The sequence below is a fragment of the Piliocolobus tephrosceles genome, chromosome 9 (assembly GCF_002776525.5).
Source record: "Piliocolobus tephrosceles isolate RC106 chromosome 9, ASM277652v3, whole genome shotgun sequence".
NCBI lineage: Eukaryota > Metazoa > Chordata > Mammalia > Primates > Cercopithecidae > Piliocolobus > Piliocolobus tephrosceles.
The window spans coordinates 11,319,105-11,339,825 of record NC_045442.1 but is presented as its reverse complement, the minus strand read 5'-3'; the positions used below and the strand labels follow the sequence as shown (position 1 = coordinate 11,339,825).

General features: G+C 36.5%; 1 protein-coding gene across 2 annotated transcripts in view; it reads left to right on the top strand.

Annotated features, from left to right (window-relative positions):
• Positions 1-20,721, top strand: part of PLEKHA1 (pleckstrin homology domain containing A1) — a 58,093-nt gene that overhangs the window by 14,401 nt on the left and 22,971 nt on the right. For both annotated transcript variants that reach the window (XM_023224323.3, XM_023224324.2), the window contains exons 2-5: positions 3,527-3,687; positions 8,261-8,317; positions 10,669-10,714; positions 17,546-17,643. In XM_023224323.3, the coding sequence (XP_023080091.1) occupies positions 3,547-3,687; positions 8,261-8,317; positions 10,669-10,714; positions 17,546-17,643 (342 nt within the window). In that variant the 5' untranslated portion in view covers positions 3,527-3,546. The remainder of the gene's footprint in view (positions 1-3,526; positions 3,688-8,260; positions 8,318-10,668; positions 10,715-17,545; positions 17,644-20,721) is intronic.

Below are 20,721 nucleotides of genomic sequence, written 5' to 3'. Positions count from 1 at the left end.
CGGTGAAACCCCGTCTCTACTAAAAAATACAAAAAACTAGCCGGGCGAGGTGGCGGGTGCCTGTAGTCCCAGCTACTCGGGAGGCTGAGGCAGGAGAATGGCGTGAACCCGGGAGGCAGAGCTTGCAGTGAGCTGAGATCTGGCCACTGCACTCCAGCCTGGGCGACAGAGCGAGACTCCGTCTCAAAAAAAAAAAAAAAAAATCAGCAGCTGCATTAGCCCCTAACAAGAGTCAGCTTGTCCCTTGAAGCCTTGAATCAGGCATTGACTTCTCTAGAGCTGTCAAAGTCCTAGATTGCATTCCAATGGAAGAGTTTCACATACATTGAAAATCTCTTTAGTGTAGCCATCTCCTTGATCTCAGCTAGATCTTCCTGGACAACTTATGGAAGCTTCTATATCAGCACTTGCTGCTTCACCTCGCACTTTTATGGTAAAGAGATGGCTTCTTTCTTTAAAACTCATGAACCAACGACCTCTGCTGGCTTCCAGTTTTTTTTCCTACAGCTTCCTCACCTCTCTCAGCCTTCAAATAACTGAAGAAAGCCTATCTTTGGGTTAGGCTTTGACTTGAGGGTAATACTGTAGCTAATTTGATGTTCTGTCCAGATCACTAAAGCTTTCTTCATATCAGCAATAAAGCTGTTTCACTTACCATTCTTGTGTAGCACTTTTAATTTCCTTCAGGAACTTTACCTTTGTGTTCATAACTTGGCTGTTTGGTGCAAGAAACCTCACTTTTGATCTGTCTCAGCTTTTGATATGCTTTACTTACTAAGCTTAGTTATTTCTGGGTTTTGGTTTAAGGTGAGACACTTGCCTGGGCATGGTGGCTCATGCCTGTAATCCCAGCACTTTGAGAGGCCAAGGCAAGAGGATTGCTTGAGGCCAGGAGCTTGAGACTAGCCTGGGCAGCATAGTAAGATCCTGTCTTTACAAAAAATAAAAAAGTTAGCTGGGCATGGTGGTACATGCTTGTAGTCCTCCCACCTATTTGGGAGGCTGAGGCAAGAGGATTTCTTGAGCCCAGTACTTTGAGGCTGCAGGGTTGCCACAAACCTTCAATTTGTAAAAACCCCGATATATGTGAAGTGCAATAAAATGAAGCACAGTAAAACGAGGTGTGTGTGTACCTAGGAGTAGTAGTACTGAGTCATATGGTAATTCTATGTTTAACTCTTGAAGAGCTGCCAAACTGTTTTACACAGCTGTTATACCATTTTACATTCCCACCAGCAATGTAGGAGGGTTCCAATTTCTCCATGTCCTTGCCAACATTTGTTATTTTCCTCTCTTTTAATTATAGCCATCCTAGTGGGTGTGAAGTTTTATCTCATTGTGGTTTTTATTTGGATTTCCCAAAATGACTAATGATATTGAGCATCTTTTAATGTTCTCATTGGCGATTTGTTTATCTTCTTTGGATAAATGTCTCTTTGAGTCATTTGCCCATTTTAAACTTGGACTGAAGTTTTTGAGTTCTGAAAGTTATTTATATATTCTGGATATTAGACCTTTGTCAGATACATAGTTTGCAAATGTTTTCTTTCCTCCTGTAGATTTTCTTTTGACTTTCTTGAAGTCCTTTGATGCAAAAAAAGTTCTAAAAATTTGATGAAGTCCAATGTATCTTATTTTTGTTGTTGCTCATGCTTTTGGTATTATATCTAAGAATTCATTGCCAATTCCAAAATAAGATTTACCCCATACTTTCTTCTGAAAGTTTTCTAGTTTTAGCTTTTAAATTGTTAATCCATTTTGAGTTAATTTTTATATATGGTGTGAGGTAGGGGTTCCAGCTTCATTCCATTACATGTGGATATCCAGTTGTACCAGCACCATTTGTTGAAGAGGCTTTTTTTCCCGCCTACATTGAATGGTATTAGCACCCTTGTTGAAATCAGTTGACTATAGATGTATAGGTTTATTTCTGTGCTCAAATTCTTTTCCACTGATATATGTCTTTTCTCATGACAAGTTGATAGCTTTTACCTGTGGTATATGGTAATATAGAGTATTGATTTTTCAAGCTTTGATTGCATTGTAAACTTTTTTTTTTTTTACAAACTTATGGTGAATTTATTAAAGAAATTATTTCCTTTTAAAGTCAGATTTATAAGAACAATAACAACAACACACCAACTTATTGGATGGTTTTATTTAAAACTTTTTGGTGTATTTTATCATTTCTCTGACTGCACATGGAATAGTGATGCCGATACATAGTGTATCAGTGTACATTGTAATTGAATTTTCACTGTAAGTTAAATTTACCTTGAGCCTCTAAATAAAGAACTACTTATGTAAATTCGTCCTGCTAAAAGATGTGATGGTGCCAGCTATAGAAGTACCAGAATAGGAACAGCTGTCTGTTGCAGATTTGGGCTAAGCATCACATCAAGAAGGAATCACATATCTGTAGTCTCTAGAGAAACAGTGCTTGGCACCTAACGGTTTTTTAACTTTAATCAGTACAACAAAAGTTGCAGTGCTTTAGGACCAGAATATGACATACCTTTTAAGTCCCTTTTAATCTATAATGTCTTTCTCTTTTTTTTCTTGTAATAATTTATTTGCTAAAGAAATTTTTTTTTTCCTTTGTTTCTTATAGTCTGGTTCTTGCTGATTGAATTCCTTTGGTGCAGTTTAGTATGTTCCTCTGTGTTCTGCATCTCCTGTAGATTGGCATTTGGATATAGCGGGGATCTAAAAAACATTTTTTCTTGTTGTTTTATGTTCACTTCATAGGTGATGTTTGTGCCTTCCACCAGGAGGCACATCATACCTGCTTATCTCTCTTTCTACTACATTAACTAAGTTTTAACAATTCAGGGGTTTTTTTAGAGAAGATGGTATAGAGCATAAGATAAGAGCTCTAGAGTGCAGTAATCTGGATTCAGGCTTTGACTCTGGGCCTACTAGTTTTGGAATTTTGGAAAATCACTTCGCCTCTGTGTTAAGTTCCTTATCTGCTGGGGATGATTATGCCTACTCCTAGGATTGTTTAGAAGATTAAAGAGATCACATATGGAAAAGAACCTGGTACAGAGCCTGGCATGTAGCAGGTGGTCACTAAATGTTAACTGTTGTTGTTTTGTGAATTTAAAAATATTCTAAAATAATCTAAAGGATAGATTATCTTGATTATTCTAAAATCTAAAGGATAGATTATCTCGATTTGTAAGTGAGGAAATTAAAATTTGGATAACTATTTTTTTTTGGCTCACCTGGGTTTTTTTAGGGAAAAAGTAAGGAAATTATTCAACTGAGGTGAGTAGCTCTCCGTTGTCCCCATCAAAGTGAATAGTTACATTTAGTAACCACTCTTCATAAACTTAATTTCAAAAGTGATTTTTGTCAGTGACTTGGATGTTGGTGTGTGTTCATTTTAATTGGCCTTATCTCATGTTGGCAAGTTGCCCCCTCATTGAACAGACTTATACCATAGCACGTTTTATGCTTGCAGTCCATGAGAAATACTTTTCTGTTTCATAGGGAGCTTACTGTTAATGTTTTTATTTTACAGGGTAATGTTCAAGCTCAGCAATGCCTTATGTGGATCGTCAGAATCGCATTTGTGGTTTTTTAGACATTGAAGAAAATGAAAACAGTGGGAAATTTCTTCGAAGGTACTTCATACTGGATACCAGAGAAGATAGTTTCGTGTGGTACATGGATAATCCACAGGTTCGTAAAGTCCCAAGGATTATCTTTTAAAAGCATAGGAAGTTGTATTTAAGTATGTAACATACTATACAGGTTTTAGTATTTGTCTTCTTAAATGGTATATTTTTAGATTTATTTCTACTGACTGTCCTCTCTGCCCTGCACTCCTGACCTCTGCTGTCTTGTTTGAATTTCAGAAGGTGAAACTAAGTTTATTTGATAAAAATTAATGCTTTTGTATTTTTCCCTCGAGAGAGAAATGCTCTCTCTGGTAGAAAATTAGGTTTTAGAAAATTAGATCTTGAGTCACAGAAAAAAATAACAATTGAAGCTGTCCCAAAAATCAGAAATACTGTTTTTGTAACATGTATTTCAAACAACAGCTAAAATAAAGACCAGGAACAGATAATTTTCTTGCATTAAGGAGGCTTAATACCAGGGTCCCTTTAGTGAGATTAAATTTAGGTTTAAGATGCTGTATCTAAGATAGAGACTGTTTTTTTTAATAAATAAATGACTTAACCACATGATGCTCTTGCGCATATGTAGTCCTTTTATTTTGTAGTGTCAGATTTGAGTCAGTCATTGTAATGCCATCCATGAACTGAAATGCATTTTGATTTTATTGTTGCCTTGCAAAACATAGGGGTAAATGTTGTAATTTAAAAATTGGAATCCCAGCCTTAAGATCTGTAAGAGGCCTGAGATTAGATATCATCTGTGAAGTAGTTTTAAACTTTCAACTTTCTCTACTTTTTTTTTTTGAGATGGATTCTCACTCTGTCACCCAGGCTGGAATGCAGTGGTACGATTTTGACTCACTGCAGCCTCTACCTCCCGGGTTCAAGTGATTCTCATGCCTCAGCCTCCCGAGTAGCTGGGACTACAGGGGTGAGCCACCACGCCCGGCTAATTTTTTGTTATTTTTAGTAGAGATGGGGGTTTTGCCGTCTTGACCAGGCTGGTCTTGAATTCCTGACGTCAGGTGATCCTCCACCCTCAGCCTCCTAAAGTGCTGGGATTACAGGCATGAGCCACTGTGCACGGCCTTTTGGAACTTTTTATCTTCAAATAAAAATTGGTATAAAAGTTAAAAATGGGTATGTTGCAAGGAAGTATGTGCAAAGCAAGGGATGAATCTCTAGCAGACTTCTAAGCTGATTTTTGTCCAGTAGACTTCTCATGTGGGTGAGGACTGGAAGGTCTAGGGAAGAGCAGCAACTTACACAAGGTTCTGTTCTGTTTCACAGAGCAGGAACTAGGTCTCCTGATAAGTAGTCTAGTATTCTTCACTATATACTAATTTTAGATTAGACAAGATACAGATACACTAATGTGTGTATGTTTATTTACGTAGAATTTGAGTTGTAAGGGACATCTCACCCATGTGAGCCATTGCACGGTTCTGCCTATTTTCTCTCCCTGATTTTTCTGTCTCATCACTAGGTCCGGTTGACATGTATGGTTTCACCTGAATTTTACTTGAAACTCCTTGATTATTTTTCCATGTTCCTACGTAATAGATTCTTCTTGTCATTCTTCCTTTATCAGTACTACCCATTTAACAGAGCTAAAAGAAGTTAAGTACAAAATAGAATATATTTATTACCCTGAATAAAGCATGAACTTGGAATTCAGAGGAAAGTTATACAGCTAGTAGAAGGAGTTGAAGTCTTCATGGAAGTGGTAACATTTGAAACTGACCTAGAAGTTTGGATATAATATTGGCTAAGAGATGGAAAAGTTGAGTATTCCAGTGCTCAAAGAATAGTGTGGGCAGAGATCAAAGCAAGAGAGCCTGTGGCATGTTTGGAGACTAGATCACTTTAGCTATAGCACTCATCTAGGTTTGCACTCAGCTAGGTCTTGTCCACATGAACTTTTGAAAGCCATATCTCTATGTCGGAATTAATGCATTGGCTTTTCTGGACATAGTGTCAGTTTTTTTTTTTTAAGTGCAAAATTTAAATGTTTTTTAGTTTGTTCTTATTGATTTTGTATCTTCTTTCCAACTTAGGAAATCTTGATTCTGCCAGCCAGTGTATTAGCCATTAGTACCAACTTGGTGTCACTTTTAAACGTAATAATCAAGACATAGCTACTCTTGAAAACTTTAGTAAAATGTCTTGCTAAGATTATTATATTATTTTCTTTCTTTATCAAGGTTATTATGATCAGTATCACCATGTTATTACATCTTGACATAAGCAATTAGATTGAACCATATGAAATTGCTAATATACCTAATACACAACCATTTTGAATTACTAAAAAAATGGCAATTTCATATGGTTCAATCTAGTTGCTTATGTCAAAGTATAATAACATGGTGATACTGATCATAATAACCTTGGTAAAGAAAGAAAATTAGTTTGATTCATCTGTTATCAGGGAGCCACTTCTTCCCTTGACCACTGCTTCCTTTTCCACTAACCATGGGTTTAAAAATTCTTTCTAGTGTTCATTAGGGATCATTTTGGGGCTTTCTGTGTTTTGTCAGAGGTTGGTAATCATGGAGAATGAAATAATTAAGTTGTACGAGGGAGTGCATTTGAAGAGATTTGAAAGAGTATTTGGCAAAATGAGTTTTGGAACTCATAATCAACAAATGGCCTATTTCCCTTTTTTTCTTAAGTGTTCTACTAGTTTGTTATTTCTTGTTCATTGTCAAGTAACAAATTTTGAATCTCTTTTTTTTCCAGTCGAACCTGATGGTAATCATACTAGTCCATAGAAACTGGGTATTTTGAATATTGCTTTTCTTTCAGCTACTTACATTTCTCCGTAGTGTACTACTATTACTGTGACACTTTGTGTCATGCTTTGGTTTCTCATTTGTCTTCCTTCCACAAAGACTTAGAGCTCTATTCAGCAGGTAAAATAATAGGCTCATTAAAAACGGAAAAGAAATAAATTATTACCCTTAAATGGAAGGGTAACAGTTTTTGAAAAAATCACTTTGGTAGTAGTTAGAGATTCTTGAAGACATATTTACATTTCTTTTCCTTCCTTAAAGTTAAAAACCAAAAACCCATAAATATAAAACGTTATACATAAGAATACAAATAGCTTTTTAATGTTATACATTAATGAATTATAATTTTATTTTATATGCCTATTTACTATTTATGATTTATATTTGGAAGCTTGTACATAGTATATAGTTTAAAGCAGAACATAATTAATGGAATTTTACAATATATAGATGTGTGTGAAAGTTTTGAAAAGATCTGTCCCTGTCAACAGTAAGCAGTTCATGTTTGGGAATCTTAAGTCTTTGAAATGTCTAGGCTTCCAGTTACCTCCTAATCATTCATTAGAACAAGCCCATAGATTTTTTTTATTTTTAAGTACATTATTATAAAGTCAGTTGAATAGTTGATGCTTTCTAATCTCCAGCAGAAATAATTTTCAAAATTAACTAAATCTAATGTTTTCATTTTTACCTCTGAAATATTCTATCAGTCTTTTATCAGTCTTCTGTCATATAAATGAAATTTATATTCTTTGTTTCTTTTCCCCAGATTCTTTTGTCTGGTTTTCCTACCTCCATCTTCCTCCTCTATAATCCATTCAGTTTATTAGATAGTAATTAAAGCATAATTTTGATTCCAGATCTGCTCATAAGCCTTCTTTGTTGGCTTCAAATTCTCTACAATATAAATTCTTTGCTGCTTTGTTTTTTATGCAGGTCCTCTATGATTAGGTTCTCAGTTCAAGTTTTGAGACCACCATTTTGTACCACAATCTTATAGGACACTACATCATAGCCCAACATAGCCACCCTCTCTTTCTAGTACAGAGCTGTGCATATTCAATTGTTTGCCATGGTTTATCCGTTTTCTCTACTTGGAATATTCTCCCCTGCTTTTTGTGTTTCAAAATTTTCCTTAACCTCCAGCCTAAATGTTGCTCATTACTTCAGTTTTTCTGGATAGCTTCAACCAGAGATGATTCTCCCTCTTCGTTTACCTTTAGCTCTTTTACGATGCAAACCACATCTAAAACTTATGGGAAGAATGAAAATACTGTGTGTGAAAGTGCCTACATTCCCTGCATATGATGTAAAGAGAAGCTAACATTTTTTCTTTGGAAAAAAAAAGTATCAATGTAGATTAATATGGTATAACAAACAGTGAACCATTTAAATGGGGGGAAATGCAGTCCATTTTTGTCAACAGATATTTGATAAAGAAATTTTAATAGAACAAAGGAATATGTATAGGTTTTTAAAGTATCTTACAATTATATTTGTTTTGTGCCTCTAAATATTTCCCCCTTGCTTTCGGGAACAAAATCTGATCTTGTTTTTGGCTTTTTAAGCTCATGAGAAAGAGTATTGGTTTAGCTCCAGTGATAAAAATAGCCTTTTAGTCATAGAATGCATGATGAAGGAAAAGAGTAGGATTCAGTTTTGTTATCCAAGCTATGGACTTGATTTCAGACCTAATAAAAACTTGAACAGAAGAAAAGTTCATTTGTAAAATGTGATATTAAAAATTGAGTTTTTCAACTTTTCAAAAGTACACGTGGAACATTATAAAATGAATTCGTAATATTGGATATTAATTATACATTAATAATTTGTTTCTAGAACCTCCCTTCTGGATCATCACGTGTTGGCGCCATTAAACTTACCTACATTTCAAAGGTAGTCTTTGTACATTGTCTTATATTCATGAGTGAATTAAAATCCTTGTGAATGAGAGTACGAATGGAAGCAGCAGTATCCTTTCCATGTCCTTTAACAGTGATGTTCAGATTCCTATCATGCTGAAACAGTTCCTGATTACTATGTTTAGGAAATTCTTTAAATCGATACAATTATGAAGAATACGATTTTAACTTACAGGATGTGGCAAATTGCAAAAGTTAACATTAACTTTTATGATCAGGGATACGAACATCAGAAAGGGAGAAATCAGTGAAACAAATTCTATCCTGAGAAGGTCTGGAGATTTTTCTAAGTCTGTATTATGTTTGTTTAGGCTGTTTCCAACTTTTAAATCCCATTGTCTTTGATACTTTGTTTTTTAATGTTTTATTTTGAGGAAAATATGGACCATTTTCATGTTGAAAGGATGATTTTCCACCCTCTTTTCACTTTGTCTCTTTTCATTTCTATTTTCTTCTTTGTTTTTCTGGTAATTTTGCAATACTATTCTTTTATTTTTTTAAATTTTGATTTTATGTTTGTCAGGTACCTTTTTTTCTTATTTTCTTCTATTAATGTTTAGGGAACTAAAAGATGCTGAGGTGCTAGCCTTGTGGGTTTGTGTGTGTGTGTGTGTTTTACATAAAAGCAGTAAACGCTTATTGACTACTTATATATGAGATGCAAAAGGTAGCAACACAGTATTACTAGATAATATGGGTACTATTGTGCATATACTGAGATCTGTTGGCAAAGGTAGATCACTTCAACAGAAGACAAATTTACAAATGTGCCTCTGTTTAGAAGATAGATGTTACATAAATAAAATACTTTATATTAGTGTTAAACAGAGGTATTCATTCTCATTGACCAAAAGGAAAAGAAAAGAGCCCTTGGACAATAAAGATTACATATTTAAGAGGAAACAGCCGGGCGCGGTGGCTCACGCCTGTAATCCCAGCACTTTGGGAGGCCGAGGCGGGCAGATCATGAGGTCAGGATATCGAGACCATCCTGGCTAATACTGTGAAACCCCGTCTCTACTAAAAATACAAAAAATTAGCTGGGTGCGGTGGCCGGCGCCTGTAGTCCCAGCTATTCGGGAGGCTGAGGCAGGAGAATGGCGTGAACCCAGGAGGCGGAGCTTGCAGTGAGCTGAGATCGGCCACTGCACTCCAGCCTGGCGACGGAAACATTTTTCTGTTAAAATCATGTTATGTAAATTTACATATGACAAATATTATGTGGAAGCTCTTTCTTGAAGTCAAGTATTAGCTCAGTAAAGTAGGTAGGGTGACTGGCCAGCTGCTTTCCCCTCCTCCATTGCTCTTCTTTTAATTTGTAAGCTTTTTTTTCTGTGCAGTTCTATAACTTTCATCTTGTCCTCCCACTTCCTGAAGTTTAAATTGTGCAGTTTGTACTCTACTTTGGATGTACCACTTTTTTTCCAAAAAGAATTTATTCCAAAAATTTATTTCTGGAACAAACTTTTGTGTGACTCAGAACTGTGAGTTTGTAGTCGGGATCAGTGAGGAATCCCAGACTTAGAATTCCTTTTGAAGGTACAAAACAGATGCTACAATTACAAGTTCTGTCACCGGACAACAGCATGGCAATAGTTGTGAATGAGCTTCTGGGAGGTACTTTATTTAAAGGGATAGCAGCCACCAAATGCAGCTGGTTGCCTCATCTTCTAAAGTGAACCATTAGCTGCATTTAATAAAGTGATCCCATTATCCTAGGGTATTCTCCTGTGCAAGAGAGGATCCAGCCCCATTTTGATCTCCTTATAGCAGAGTAATGCCTTAATCTTAATTATTAAGATTAAGATTAATTCAATTAAATGCCTGGATTTATGGACTTTAAATACACAGTCTCCCCTTCACCCATCCCCACTTTTGCTTAAAAATCATAGCTAATTTAGAAATACGTTATTTGGGAAGAATGCATAGTTCTTGTAGAATATTCATTGAGGATATTTTGAAAATTATGTTAAACTAAAAATACTTGTGTGTATGACATAAAGCCTAATGGTTTACTTTCAGCTTCTGTCTGACATTTCTTTGAAGAGAAAACAAGTTTGTTCAAAGAGAATTTGGAAATATTATTTGCTACCTCTTACTGCATGTGTGTTTGTACCGCTTACTGCATGTATGTACATGGGAACTGCATCCTATGTATTTAATTTGCTGTTCTTTTTCAGTTGTCTTTCATGTTTAATTTTAAGTCTATTTACTAAATGTGTATGATTATTGGGGAATCATACATGTGGAAGTTTACATAGTATATACGGTTGGTTTTAGGATGATATGAAGAAGTGAGGAACCCATCTCTATTTTTCTTTTTAGGTTAGCGATGCTACTAAGCTAAGGCCAAAGGCGGAGTTCTGTTTTGGTAAGTAGCCATGTTACATGTATTTTAAATTGACTGATATAATTGTATCATATTGTAAAAGAAAACTGTAGCAGAAAACCACACAAAACCTATGGCTGAATGAATTATTCTAAAGTGAATTTCCTTGTAACCACTATACAGATAAGGAAATAACATTTTGCGCTCGCCCTCCCCTAACCCTGAAGCCTCTTTCCTGTGTGCCATCCTAGTTACAATCACCTCCTTCTACCCATATGTAACTTATTTTGGCATTTATAATGATCACCTCCAGTGAGATTTCAGGTAATTTTAAACTTTCTGTGTCATGTTATTCTATATTAAACATATAAATAATTAAAAGGATTTGGTCTTTAGCTTGTGGGTAGTGAGAAATGTACAGTTTGGGATAGGAGTAGTTGAGGGTATTGGATTAACTTACTCAGCAGATGTTTAGTATATGGCAGGCACTGTGCTTGGCAGTGGGGCAGTAAGATGAATAAGAAGCAATTGCTGCCCTTAAGGCTGGTTGGCTCATAGATAAAAAATACCAGGCAATTATTATTGCAGTTGTCACAACCTGTAGATAGAGGGATATGCAATCTATTAAGCACAAATAACGACCTTCAGATCTTTGTTGGGGAGCTCAGGAGTCGGGGAGCCTCCCTGGAGGAGGAGATGCTTATGCTGGTGGCCAACTAGCCTGCTTATATGCTTTACCACTGCAGAGAAAAGGCAGGAGGACCACATGCACAGAGGATTGTGGGGAGAAGAGCGTGGTGCCTCTGGAGCTCAACACTGAAGCTAGAGGGTATGATAAGTGGCTAGAGAGTAAAAAGGCAGGCAGAAGCCAGGATGCTGTGTTTTGACTAGCAATAGGTTTTATTATTTTGAAAAAAGGAGAAGAGAAAGAGAGCATCTGAAAGCAGACATAAGGTGAAGGAGTTTCTTTTTTTTTGGTATGGATAGGAAAGTTTTGATGTAGGTAGACTGGGTAAGTGGCCTCTGAACTACTGTACTTACGTAAGGTCCTGAGTTAGTGTGGTGGCAATGGGAGAAGGAGGAAGGGTGAAAAGAAGGAAAAGTGCAGGGGCTTGGTGGATATGGGGGAATTAGAGGGAAGAGAGAGGTGGCAGGGAAGTTTGCTTCAGGTAAAGAAATGGGAAGTCAGGGAGAGCTGGCTCTATAACGTAAAATGTTTGCTATGGAGTTGAAATGGTCGGGAACTTCCAAATGGAAATGTTCTGTTGATAGTAATTGAGGACTGGATGGAGCTTTCAAGTCAAGAATGGAGAAATTTGGGGTCTGTTAAAAAGGAAGTGGTAGTTGAAGCTAGGAAAATTGATCCCTCTCAGAGAGTATGTTAGTGGACATTAGTGACTGAAGGAACAAATATTTAGAGTGGCCAACTAACATCAAAAGGGACTATTTCACATTAAAGTGAGAGATGCTTTTGGGGGTAGAATTGAAGTTCTTTGCTCTCTTTTGCTTGAAAAGGACAGGTTTCTTTAGGCAGTACTTAGAAATAGCATCTTGATATGAGCAAGATGAAACATGGCTCTCAAGGTAATCCTCTTACCTTGAAGATTAAATAGGAAGATTAAATTAAATTATATGCTTTTATCTCACTGTGAAGCTATTTTTTAAAGTTACATGTTTATTACTAATTATAATTTTGGTTACGAAGCAGGAAAGTGTCTCAGAGCCTTGTAAATGAATGGGTATTGCATGTCAAATAACTGAGAACTTTGTATTTTAGAATGTATAATGCACATACTTTTGACAACCCTTTTTTTCTAAAATCCCAAACTTACCGAAATAGTAATATACAGTAACAGACTTGACATTCATAGTTATTGGAGTATTTAGAATGGGTGATTTTAGTTGGAGTCAAAAATTAAGATTAGTCATTCATTGGTCAGTCAATAGTTTATTAGTCCTCTACTGCTAGTGGGAGTAAAGATGCATGAAATGCTTACTTTTAGAGAGGGAAGCAGTGACTTCTAAATAGAACCACAACTTTCATTCAAAGTGGCAACATGTCTTATCTCAAATTGTCCCAAACCAGTGAGAATAAGAAACATGCAAGCCATTTTTGATGGAGGGAGCAGAGTATCTGTAACCCTCAGTATGTAAAGTTGGAAAGTAGATAGAGGAATGGTAGATAATTCAGCAGAGTGGAGGAAGAGGCCAATGTAAAGCTCACCATTTAAGTGTTCTGCCTCACCCCAATTCTAGATAGGCTTAGGTACAGGAGATACATTTTCTGAGGAAGCAACAGTGAGGAAGGACCAAAAACAGGGACTTAGTTTGCATATCTATATCAGAAACAACCTGTGTTCCCTACCTCCGTCTAGCTCAATCAGGCAGACACCCTTCCCCTGTTCCAGCAGGAAATGGGATGTGTGGTGTCTCCACAAATAGAATCAGTGAGGCTGTATATTTAGGGGCACTAGTCCCAGAGAACGAAAGGAATGAGGCATGAAACTGAAAATAGGAAGATTAAATGAAAGTCTGCACAATCAATGCAACCCCAACCCTAGAGCATTGGGGCAGCCGGGTTTAGGTGAGTAAGATCCGAATACCCTAGAGAAAAGATCCATAGATACTGACTGACATCTGGGCATTTCTACTAGAAGAGGTTGCCATAGTTGACTAGCGAGGTCCACAGTCAGCAGCCCTACAACAACCCAAGAGAGCTTTTCATCAGTCTTTTTAGCACTTTCTTTTAAAATATGAATAGACAGCCCAGGATTACTGGACATTTGATGAGAGAGGATTATCAAACAGGAGAAGGAACATGAGACAATGCAAAACTCAAAAGAAAAAGGCACAGAAATCTGAAAGTAGAACAGAGGTAAAGATAGATAATGGAAAAGAGATAAAAGCAATCAAGGAAGTCCAACATCTGATAGAGACTGAGAAGACAGAGGAAAGTACAGAATAGAGAAAACAGAATGGGGAAAATTGACAAAGAGTGTGATAAAATACCTTAGAACCTCTTGAACCAAAACCATATATTCATAACCAGTTGATCTCAGGTCGTGAGATGATTTTTGTTTGCAGTTAAGCTAATGTTTATGCTTCAAGTTTTATCCATTTTATGTATTCATTCTAATCATAAAGATTTGAAATGAAATACTCAAGTGGAAAAGATAGGAAGGATACAAGCTTCTAGGGATGCATTTATTATTCACAGTGAAACCCTTACTTTAGGGTTTTTATGGTAACTTAGCAGTATCAAAGTTTTTTTTTTTTTAATTGTTCAAAGATTTTCTTTCTCTTTCTCCGCTCCCCACCAATATTGCTAATACACCACATGTCAGTCACTTGCTTTCCTTTTTCTTTTTTCTTTTGAAATGGAGCCTCCTCACTCTGTCCCCTGGAGTGCAGTGGTGTAATCTTGGCTCACTGCAACCTCCACCTCCTGGGCTCAAGTGATTCTCCTGCCTTAGCCTCCCAAGTAGCTGGGATTACAGGTGCCTACCACCACGCCTGGCTAATTTTTGTATTTTGAGTAGAGACAGGGTTTCACCATGTTGGCCAGGCTTGTCTCGAACTCCTGACCTCAAGTGATTTGCCTGCCTTGGCCTCCTAAAGTGATGGGATTATAGGCGTGAGCCACTGTGCCCTGCTTTACATTTTTTATAGTGCTTCCTTACTCCTTAGAAATCTCCAGATGATGGCAGTGAAGAATATTCTGTACCAAGCACTGTGTTAGTTTCTTTACATGTAAGATCGTCATCTCTTAAGGAGGTGGAATGAGTGGCATTCTCATTTCACAGATGAGAAGTATCAGGCTCAGAGAAATTAAGTAATGTTTGAAAGATGATATTGCTTGTAAGTGCATAAGCTAGTCAGGTTGGACTGATTCCAGGCTGATTTTTTTTCCTAGATCATACCTATATATCTACATCTTGTCATGAAGTAATTCTTAAAGTCCATGAGATTTTATTCAGATTGCAAGGTATACTAGGAGTGTTTTTTTAGATATATATTTACATCTCTTCCTTCCCTTAAAAGAGATCCTTATATAAATATTATTTATTCAGAAGTATATGTATTAAGCATTTACTGTGTACCAAGTATAGTATATTAATAAGTGCATAGATTTTTAAACTCTTCAGATGTTCTGGGCAGATGCCCAAAATAACATTGAGGGGAAGAAACCATTATGAATGAGGAGAACTCTGCTTCAGCCTAAGCTGAAAAAAAAAGAGTATAAAAGGAAGCCTTACTGATGGCTAGAAATTACAAACAAAAGTTATTTATTGATAGGTATAGCATCCTAGTGAATTATGGATTTATCTTAATATATGTTTATGGCAATTATAACTTTTCCAGTCTCTAGAAAGATATACAAGAACAGATTTCCAGTGTGTTAAATTTCCTTTAAAGTTATAGACTGGTTGTTTTGTAGTGCTTTGCAAGATAGGCTTTGACTTCCTTTCTAAGACCTTCATCTCAATTCAAGGAAGCTGTAGTTTAGAGTGTCTTGGTCTCAGGCCCAATTTCAAAATCTTGTGTGTTTTCCTTGAGAGTTTGCATTTCCCCTTCTCTCAGCCACATTCAACTGTGTGCTAGTGTATCCTTTAAAATTTTGGTGGAGGCGTTTTGAAGTTTTTTTTTTTTTTTTGAGGCAGAGTCTCGCTCTGTCGCCCAGACTGGAGTGCAGTGGCCGGATCTCAGCTCACTGCAAACTCCGCCTCCCGGGTTCACGCCATTCTACTGCCTCAGCCTCCCGAGTAGCTGGGACTACAGGCGCTCGCCACCTCGTCCGGCTAGTTTTTTGTATTTTTTAGTAGAGACGGGGTTTCACTGTGTTAGCCAGGATGGTTTCGATCTCCTGACCTCGTGATCCGCCCGTCTTGGCCTCCCAAAGTGCTGGGATTACAGGCTTGAGCCACCGCGCCCGGCCTGAAGTTATTTTTATGTTTGAACAATTGCAACAGTATAACTATTCAGGTACTTAGCTCCTGGAATAATATTTATGCTTTTAAAAATAAATGCACGTGGTGTACAATACATAGCTTTAATTCAAGAGTGGACTATGATGGTTTATAGACAGCTGTATGTGCGCATGTGCTTTGCTTTATAAAAGTACATAGTCCCTAAAGAGGTATATATAAACTAAATTGCATAAAAGTTCCAAATGTAGGCCGGGCGCGGTGGCTCAAGCCTGTAATCCCAGCACTTTGGGAGGCCAAGACGGGCGGATCACGAGGTCAGGAGATCGAGACCACTCTGGCTAACACGGTGAAACCCCATCTCTACTAAAAAATACAAAAAAGTAGCCAGGCGAGGTGGCGGGTGCCTGTAGTCCCAGCTACCCGGGAGGCTGAGGCAGGAGAATGGCGTGAACCCGGGAGGCGGAGCTTGCAGTGAGCTGAGATCTGGCCACAGCACTCCAGCCTGGGTGACAGAGCAAGACTCCGTCTCAAAAAAAAAAAAAAAAAAGTTCCAAATGTATTAAGATTCAAAATATAAAGGAAATTCATAAGGTCTAGAAAAATAAATCTTAGGGAGATTTTCTAGATGATATGAAATCTGGATACATTTACAGAAAAGATTCATAGTATATTTCTGTATGATCAAAACTACTGTTAAAGTAAAATAAAACTGACACTGGGAAAAGTATTGGTAATAAAGCAGAAAAGATTAATATATAAGTTTCTATAATAATGAACAATTCAGGAGAAATGTGGGTAAAAACAGTAAACAAAACTCACAAAATAAATGCAAATGGCTAATAAACTTATAAAACTAATTTATCTCAATAACCAAAGAAATTAAAATTTGATAAGCTACAATTATTTACCAATAGGTTGTTAAAGAGTATTAGTCAGGAAAACACCACACTAGGTATTTCAAACCCAAGGGATTTGTTCCAGGGAGTTGGTTACCCAAATCTTGGAAGACTGAAAGAATGCGAAGGGAATGCCGAAGTAACCCAGAAATTAGAAACTGCGTGAAGTAACTACTACTCAAGGAGGGCTAGGGAGACAAAAGGGGAGAGACAGTAGTATTACTATAACCTAGGGCAGCGGAGTAGAAGCTACTATGGAGCTATTGGTATCCAAGGGGACTCTGCAAGGCTGGCATAGGGGGCAGGAAAAGGCCCCTAATAGCAGCTAGTTGTGTGCTGCTGTTGGAGAGAGGTCAGCAACAGCAGGAATCAAGGATAGTCTCCTCTTTCCTTCTCCCCTCTCCCACCTTACAGCCTCTCATCAGTACCTACCATTGGCAGAGAATGGCCTCAGATGGGGTCTAGGAAATATTGTTTGCAGACTGCCAGCCCCAATGCCACAGAGCCTTTGAAAACTAGAAACTAGAGGTATCCACAGGTGCTAATAACCAGTTCTGGTGAGGGGTATTCAATGAAATAAACCTTGCGTATGTGGTTGATAGGAATGTGAACAGATTCAACTTTGTGGAAAGATGATTTGGAAATACCTATAAAAAGTTTAAACGTCAGCTGTCTTTGACCCAGCCAATCTATGTCAAGAAATTTATCCCCCAGAAATGCTAGCCAAGTGTGGAGAAATATATGTGTATGATGTTTCATTGTAATATTTTATATAATTTCAAAAACTAGAAGTAGCCTAAGCATCTATCATTAGGGGATTGACTAAATGTATTGTGGTGTATCCATTTGATAAAAACCATAGCCATAACAAAATAAGAGTTTTACCTGTGTTATTGTGTGATAAAAGCTGTATTATATGTGGTCTGATATGTTTTGTCAAATCCACGAGAGTCATGGTGTTGAACCTAGCGAGGTTTTTCAGCTACTGCAAACATAAATTTAGAGGTAATAAGTACAATATTTGGTGTGTTATTTTTTTCTGTCAACAGTTATGAATGCAGGAATGAGGAAGTACTTCCTACAAGCCAATGATCAGCAGGACCTGGTGGAATGGGTAAATGTGTTAAACAAAGCTATAAAAATTACAGTAAGTATATGTATTTTTTTGAAAACTGTTCGATGTCTGGAATTAATCTTTTCATTTTGAAAATACACCTACCAAATGTTCCCAGCTTACCAACAGGTTTCATACTCAAGCTTTGTTTAAAAGACAGGTATTCAGAATGTGAATATGTTTTCTTGTACTTGGTGACTGTTGGTCCTTCAATCAGCCCATTATTGCCTTTTTAACTTATGAACCTAATAAGGAGATATATTACTGCAGATCTTAATCACTTCTTACAACGTTTCTAGGAGAATATGTGCTTAGTACGTAGTGTTCTACCGGGAGGATATATTATTTTCTTCTAGTATAGTGTAAGAGATTTCCTGCCACCTACCTGGGGAATAGGCACTTCTCTCTTCTAAGCCCTGACTGGGGATTGGGGTCAGAGAGGGAAAGAGTTGAAAACAGGAGCAGGACAAGGGGAGATGAAGGCTGAAAAATGAGGGATAGGGATAGGCATAGTGTCTGAAGGGTTGTGGCAACCAGAGGGTTCTGCCCCATGTGACCCTTGAGAAGTTTGTCTCAGGCTCTAAACTTCTTCCTACGTCCAATTTTTTTCCTTGCGTTCCAGGGCTTGGTACCTTTCCCATGCTACAATTTCTTGCTTGTAACGTGTGCTTCTCTTCTTTTTTGGTTTTCTGATGAATATTTATTGGTTATTTACACTCTGCCAGATCTTAGACTGAAGGTTTTACTTAAATGAACTGGAAAAGTGAGACCTAGAAAGATTAATCTACTAGTTTTATAGCTAGTAGATTATGGAGCTGGAAGTCCAGTCCAGTTTGTTGGACTCTGGAGCCTGAACTCTGAAGTGCAGTGCCTTACTGCTTCCTGAACGAAAACAGCCCCCGTCTCCTACTCTTTTGTTCCTAAAACCAAAAACCTTTACTGAGAGAGTTTGCTAGTGATGGTGAGCAGCAAGTAGGTATGTACCTTGCCTCAACTTTCCCTTTACACTTTTGTAGAAAAATACATAGTAGACCTGCCTGAAATATGTTGGGAAGGAGTTCTTGTGTTGTGAGATTTGTGTCAATTGCGTTTTTTTTTTTTTTTTTTAATAAAGTGCAGTTATTTACTGACCCTAAGTGACGTATTCTCAAAGAATATGTGCCCTGAAAGTCAGCATATGTTAGTCACTCGTTAGTTTTAATCTAAAATGAATAATTTCATATTTATATCACAACACAATAAAGAGTCAGTGTAGTTAAAGCTGTTCCCAGAGTTAAGTCGAATTTTTTTTTTGTTTTGCACTAGAACAGCTTGTTACCACATGACAGAAAACGCCTACGCACTGCATCTGATCTGTACATGAAGCAGAAGTTATTTTAGGTTTGTGCAGTTTCAGGAAAGCAATTTTTTAACCTGATTCAGACATACATATTCTTAAAAACTTTTAGCTAATCATTTTAACTCTTTTAATAAATATTCCCTGCTGAAAAATTTCTTTAGAAAGATAGTATCTCGTAACTTTACTAAATTCATGTTTTACAATTTGCAGTAACAAGCAGCACTGGTTTCTTAGTGCTTTAAGAGAAAAAGCAGTGAATTGTCTCAGGCTTTTTACCATTTTAGGGGGTCTTGAATTGCTATGTCTAATTTATCAGTGGTATGAAACAGTCTTATACAAATGACACTGGTAAACTTTTTAGCATGATGGAAAAACAGATTAGAAATTCTAAATAGAATTCTTAAAAATACTTCTAAGTAGCTTTTGTGGTCTTGCAACTTTATTTTACATGTTGAAATTTTTATAGTTTTTAAGATAAATTTGTTGGTAAATGATTTTAATGTTTTATAATTCACATTTGGGAAATATAAATACATATAAGATATAGAAATCCTTATTACTATAGTGATTAATAAAGTGGTTATAACTGCATTAAAGTGAGTATAGAATTGATAGCACTTATTAAAAATAAACTTTAGATAGACACACATTTAACTCATAGGATAGCAATGAAATAATTTCCCATGCTTTAAGACGATATGCTTTATGTTAATTTTATTCCTTAAAAATCTTACCACTTTTATGTGCATTTTATACATTAAGTGTATTAAAGTGTGGAATCTCTAATTTGTTATATTTTCCTATGAACATTGCTAATGATTTACATGTAGATTTATTTGAAAACTTAAAATGTACATTTTGATATAGGTACTTAATACATAAATCTTTCTGTGGAATCACTCTCATTTTGGTCAACTGTGTAATTTAGTGGTCTGCTAAGTACTGTGTGATAAGTAAATTTTAAAATTTTAGAAATCTGAAATTAGAGTTTGGAAATGTGTGGTTTCAAAATAGAGGTGGTTAGAGGGCAATGGGTAAGGGAATGATGATTTTTAAGCTATTTCCTAATTATAATATATTGCCATTTTAATCCATTATCCTCCAACTCTGTGACTTTCCTTACTTAAGTCTAGATGGGTGCCACTTGAAATTCTTTACCCTTTACAGTTGCTTTTCAACTTATGATGGGGTTACATCCTTATAAACCCATTGTAAGTCAAAAACACAAGTTGAAAATCCATTTAGGACCCCAACAAACCCACTGTAAAGTTGAAAAATTGTAAGTTGAACCATTGTAAATCCTGGACCATGTGTATTACACACGCACAGAAAGGAAAAGAGCAACAGTAGGAGAATCATCCCTGAAGGGGGAGTATCAATGACCGGAGTGAGGAAAATCAAATTTTAAAAGTATGCTTTCCACTGTTCATTTATAGTAATAACAACATAAATATGGTGGTTTCTGTTTCCTTATTGATTATTAAGGAATGTCTAAGATACATATGGTTTATTCCTGAATAGAGAGCCACTGTTTTTAAACATGTCTTTTTAAAAATTTAAAAATAAATACTCGATTTGAATCTAAAAATTAGTCCTTTGAATTTGTGGCAGAAACTCCACAAGTTTGGTATATTTTTAATAGAAACTGGAAACAAGTAGATGTAGAATTCTCAGAAAGATTGTAAGACATGGGAGTTTGTGTCTGCACTAAGAATTTTTATTCTCAGTGAAGTGAATTGAACCATTATCGCTATTTCTTTCTTTTTTTGTTT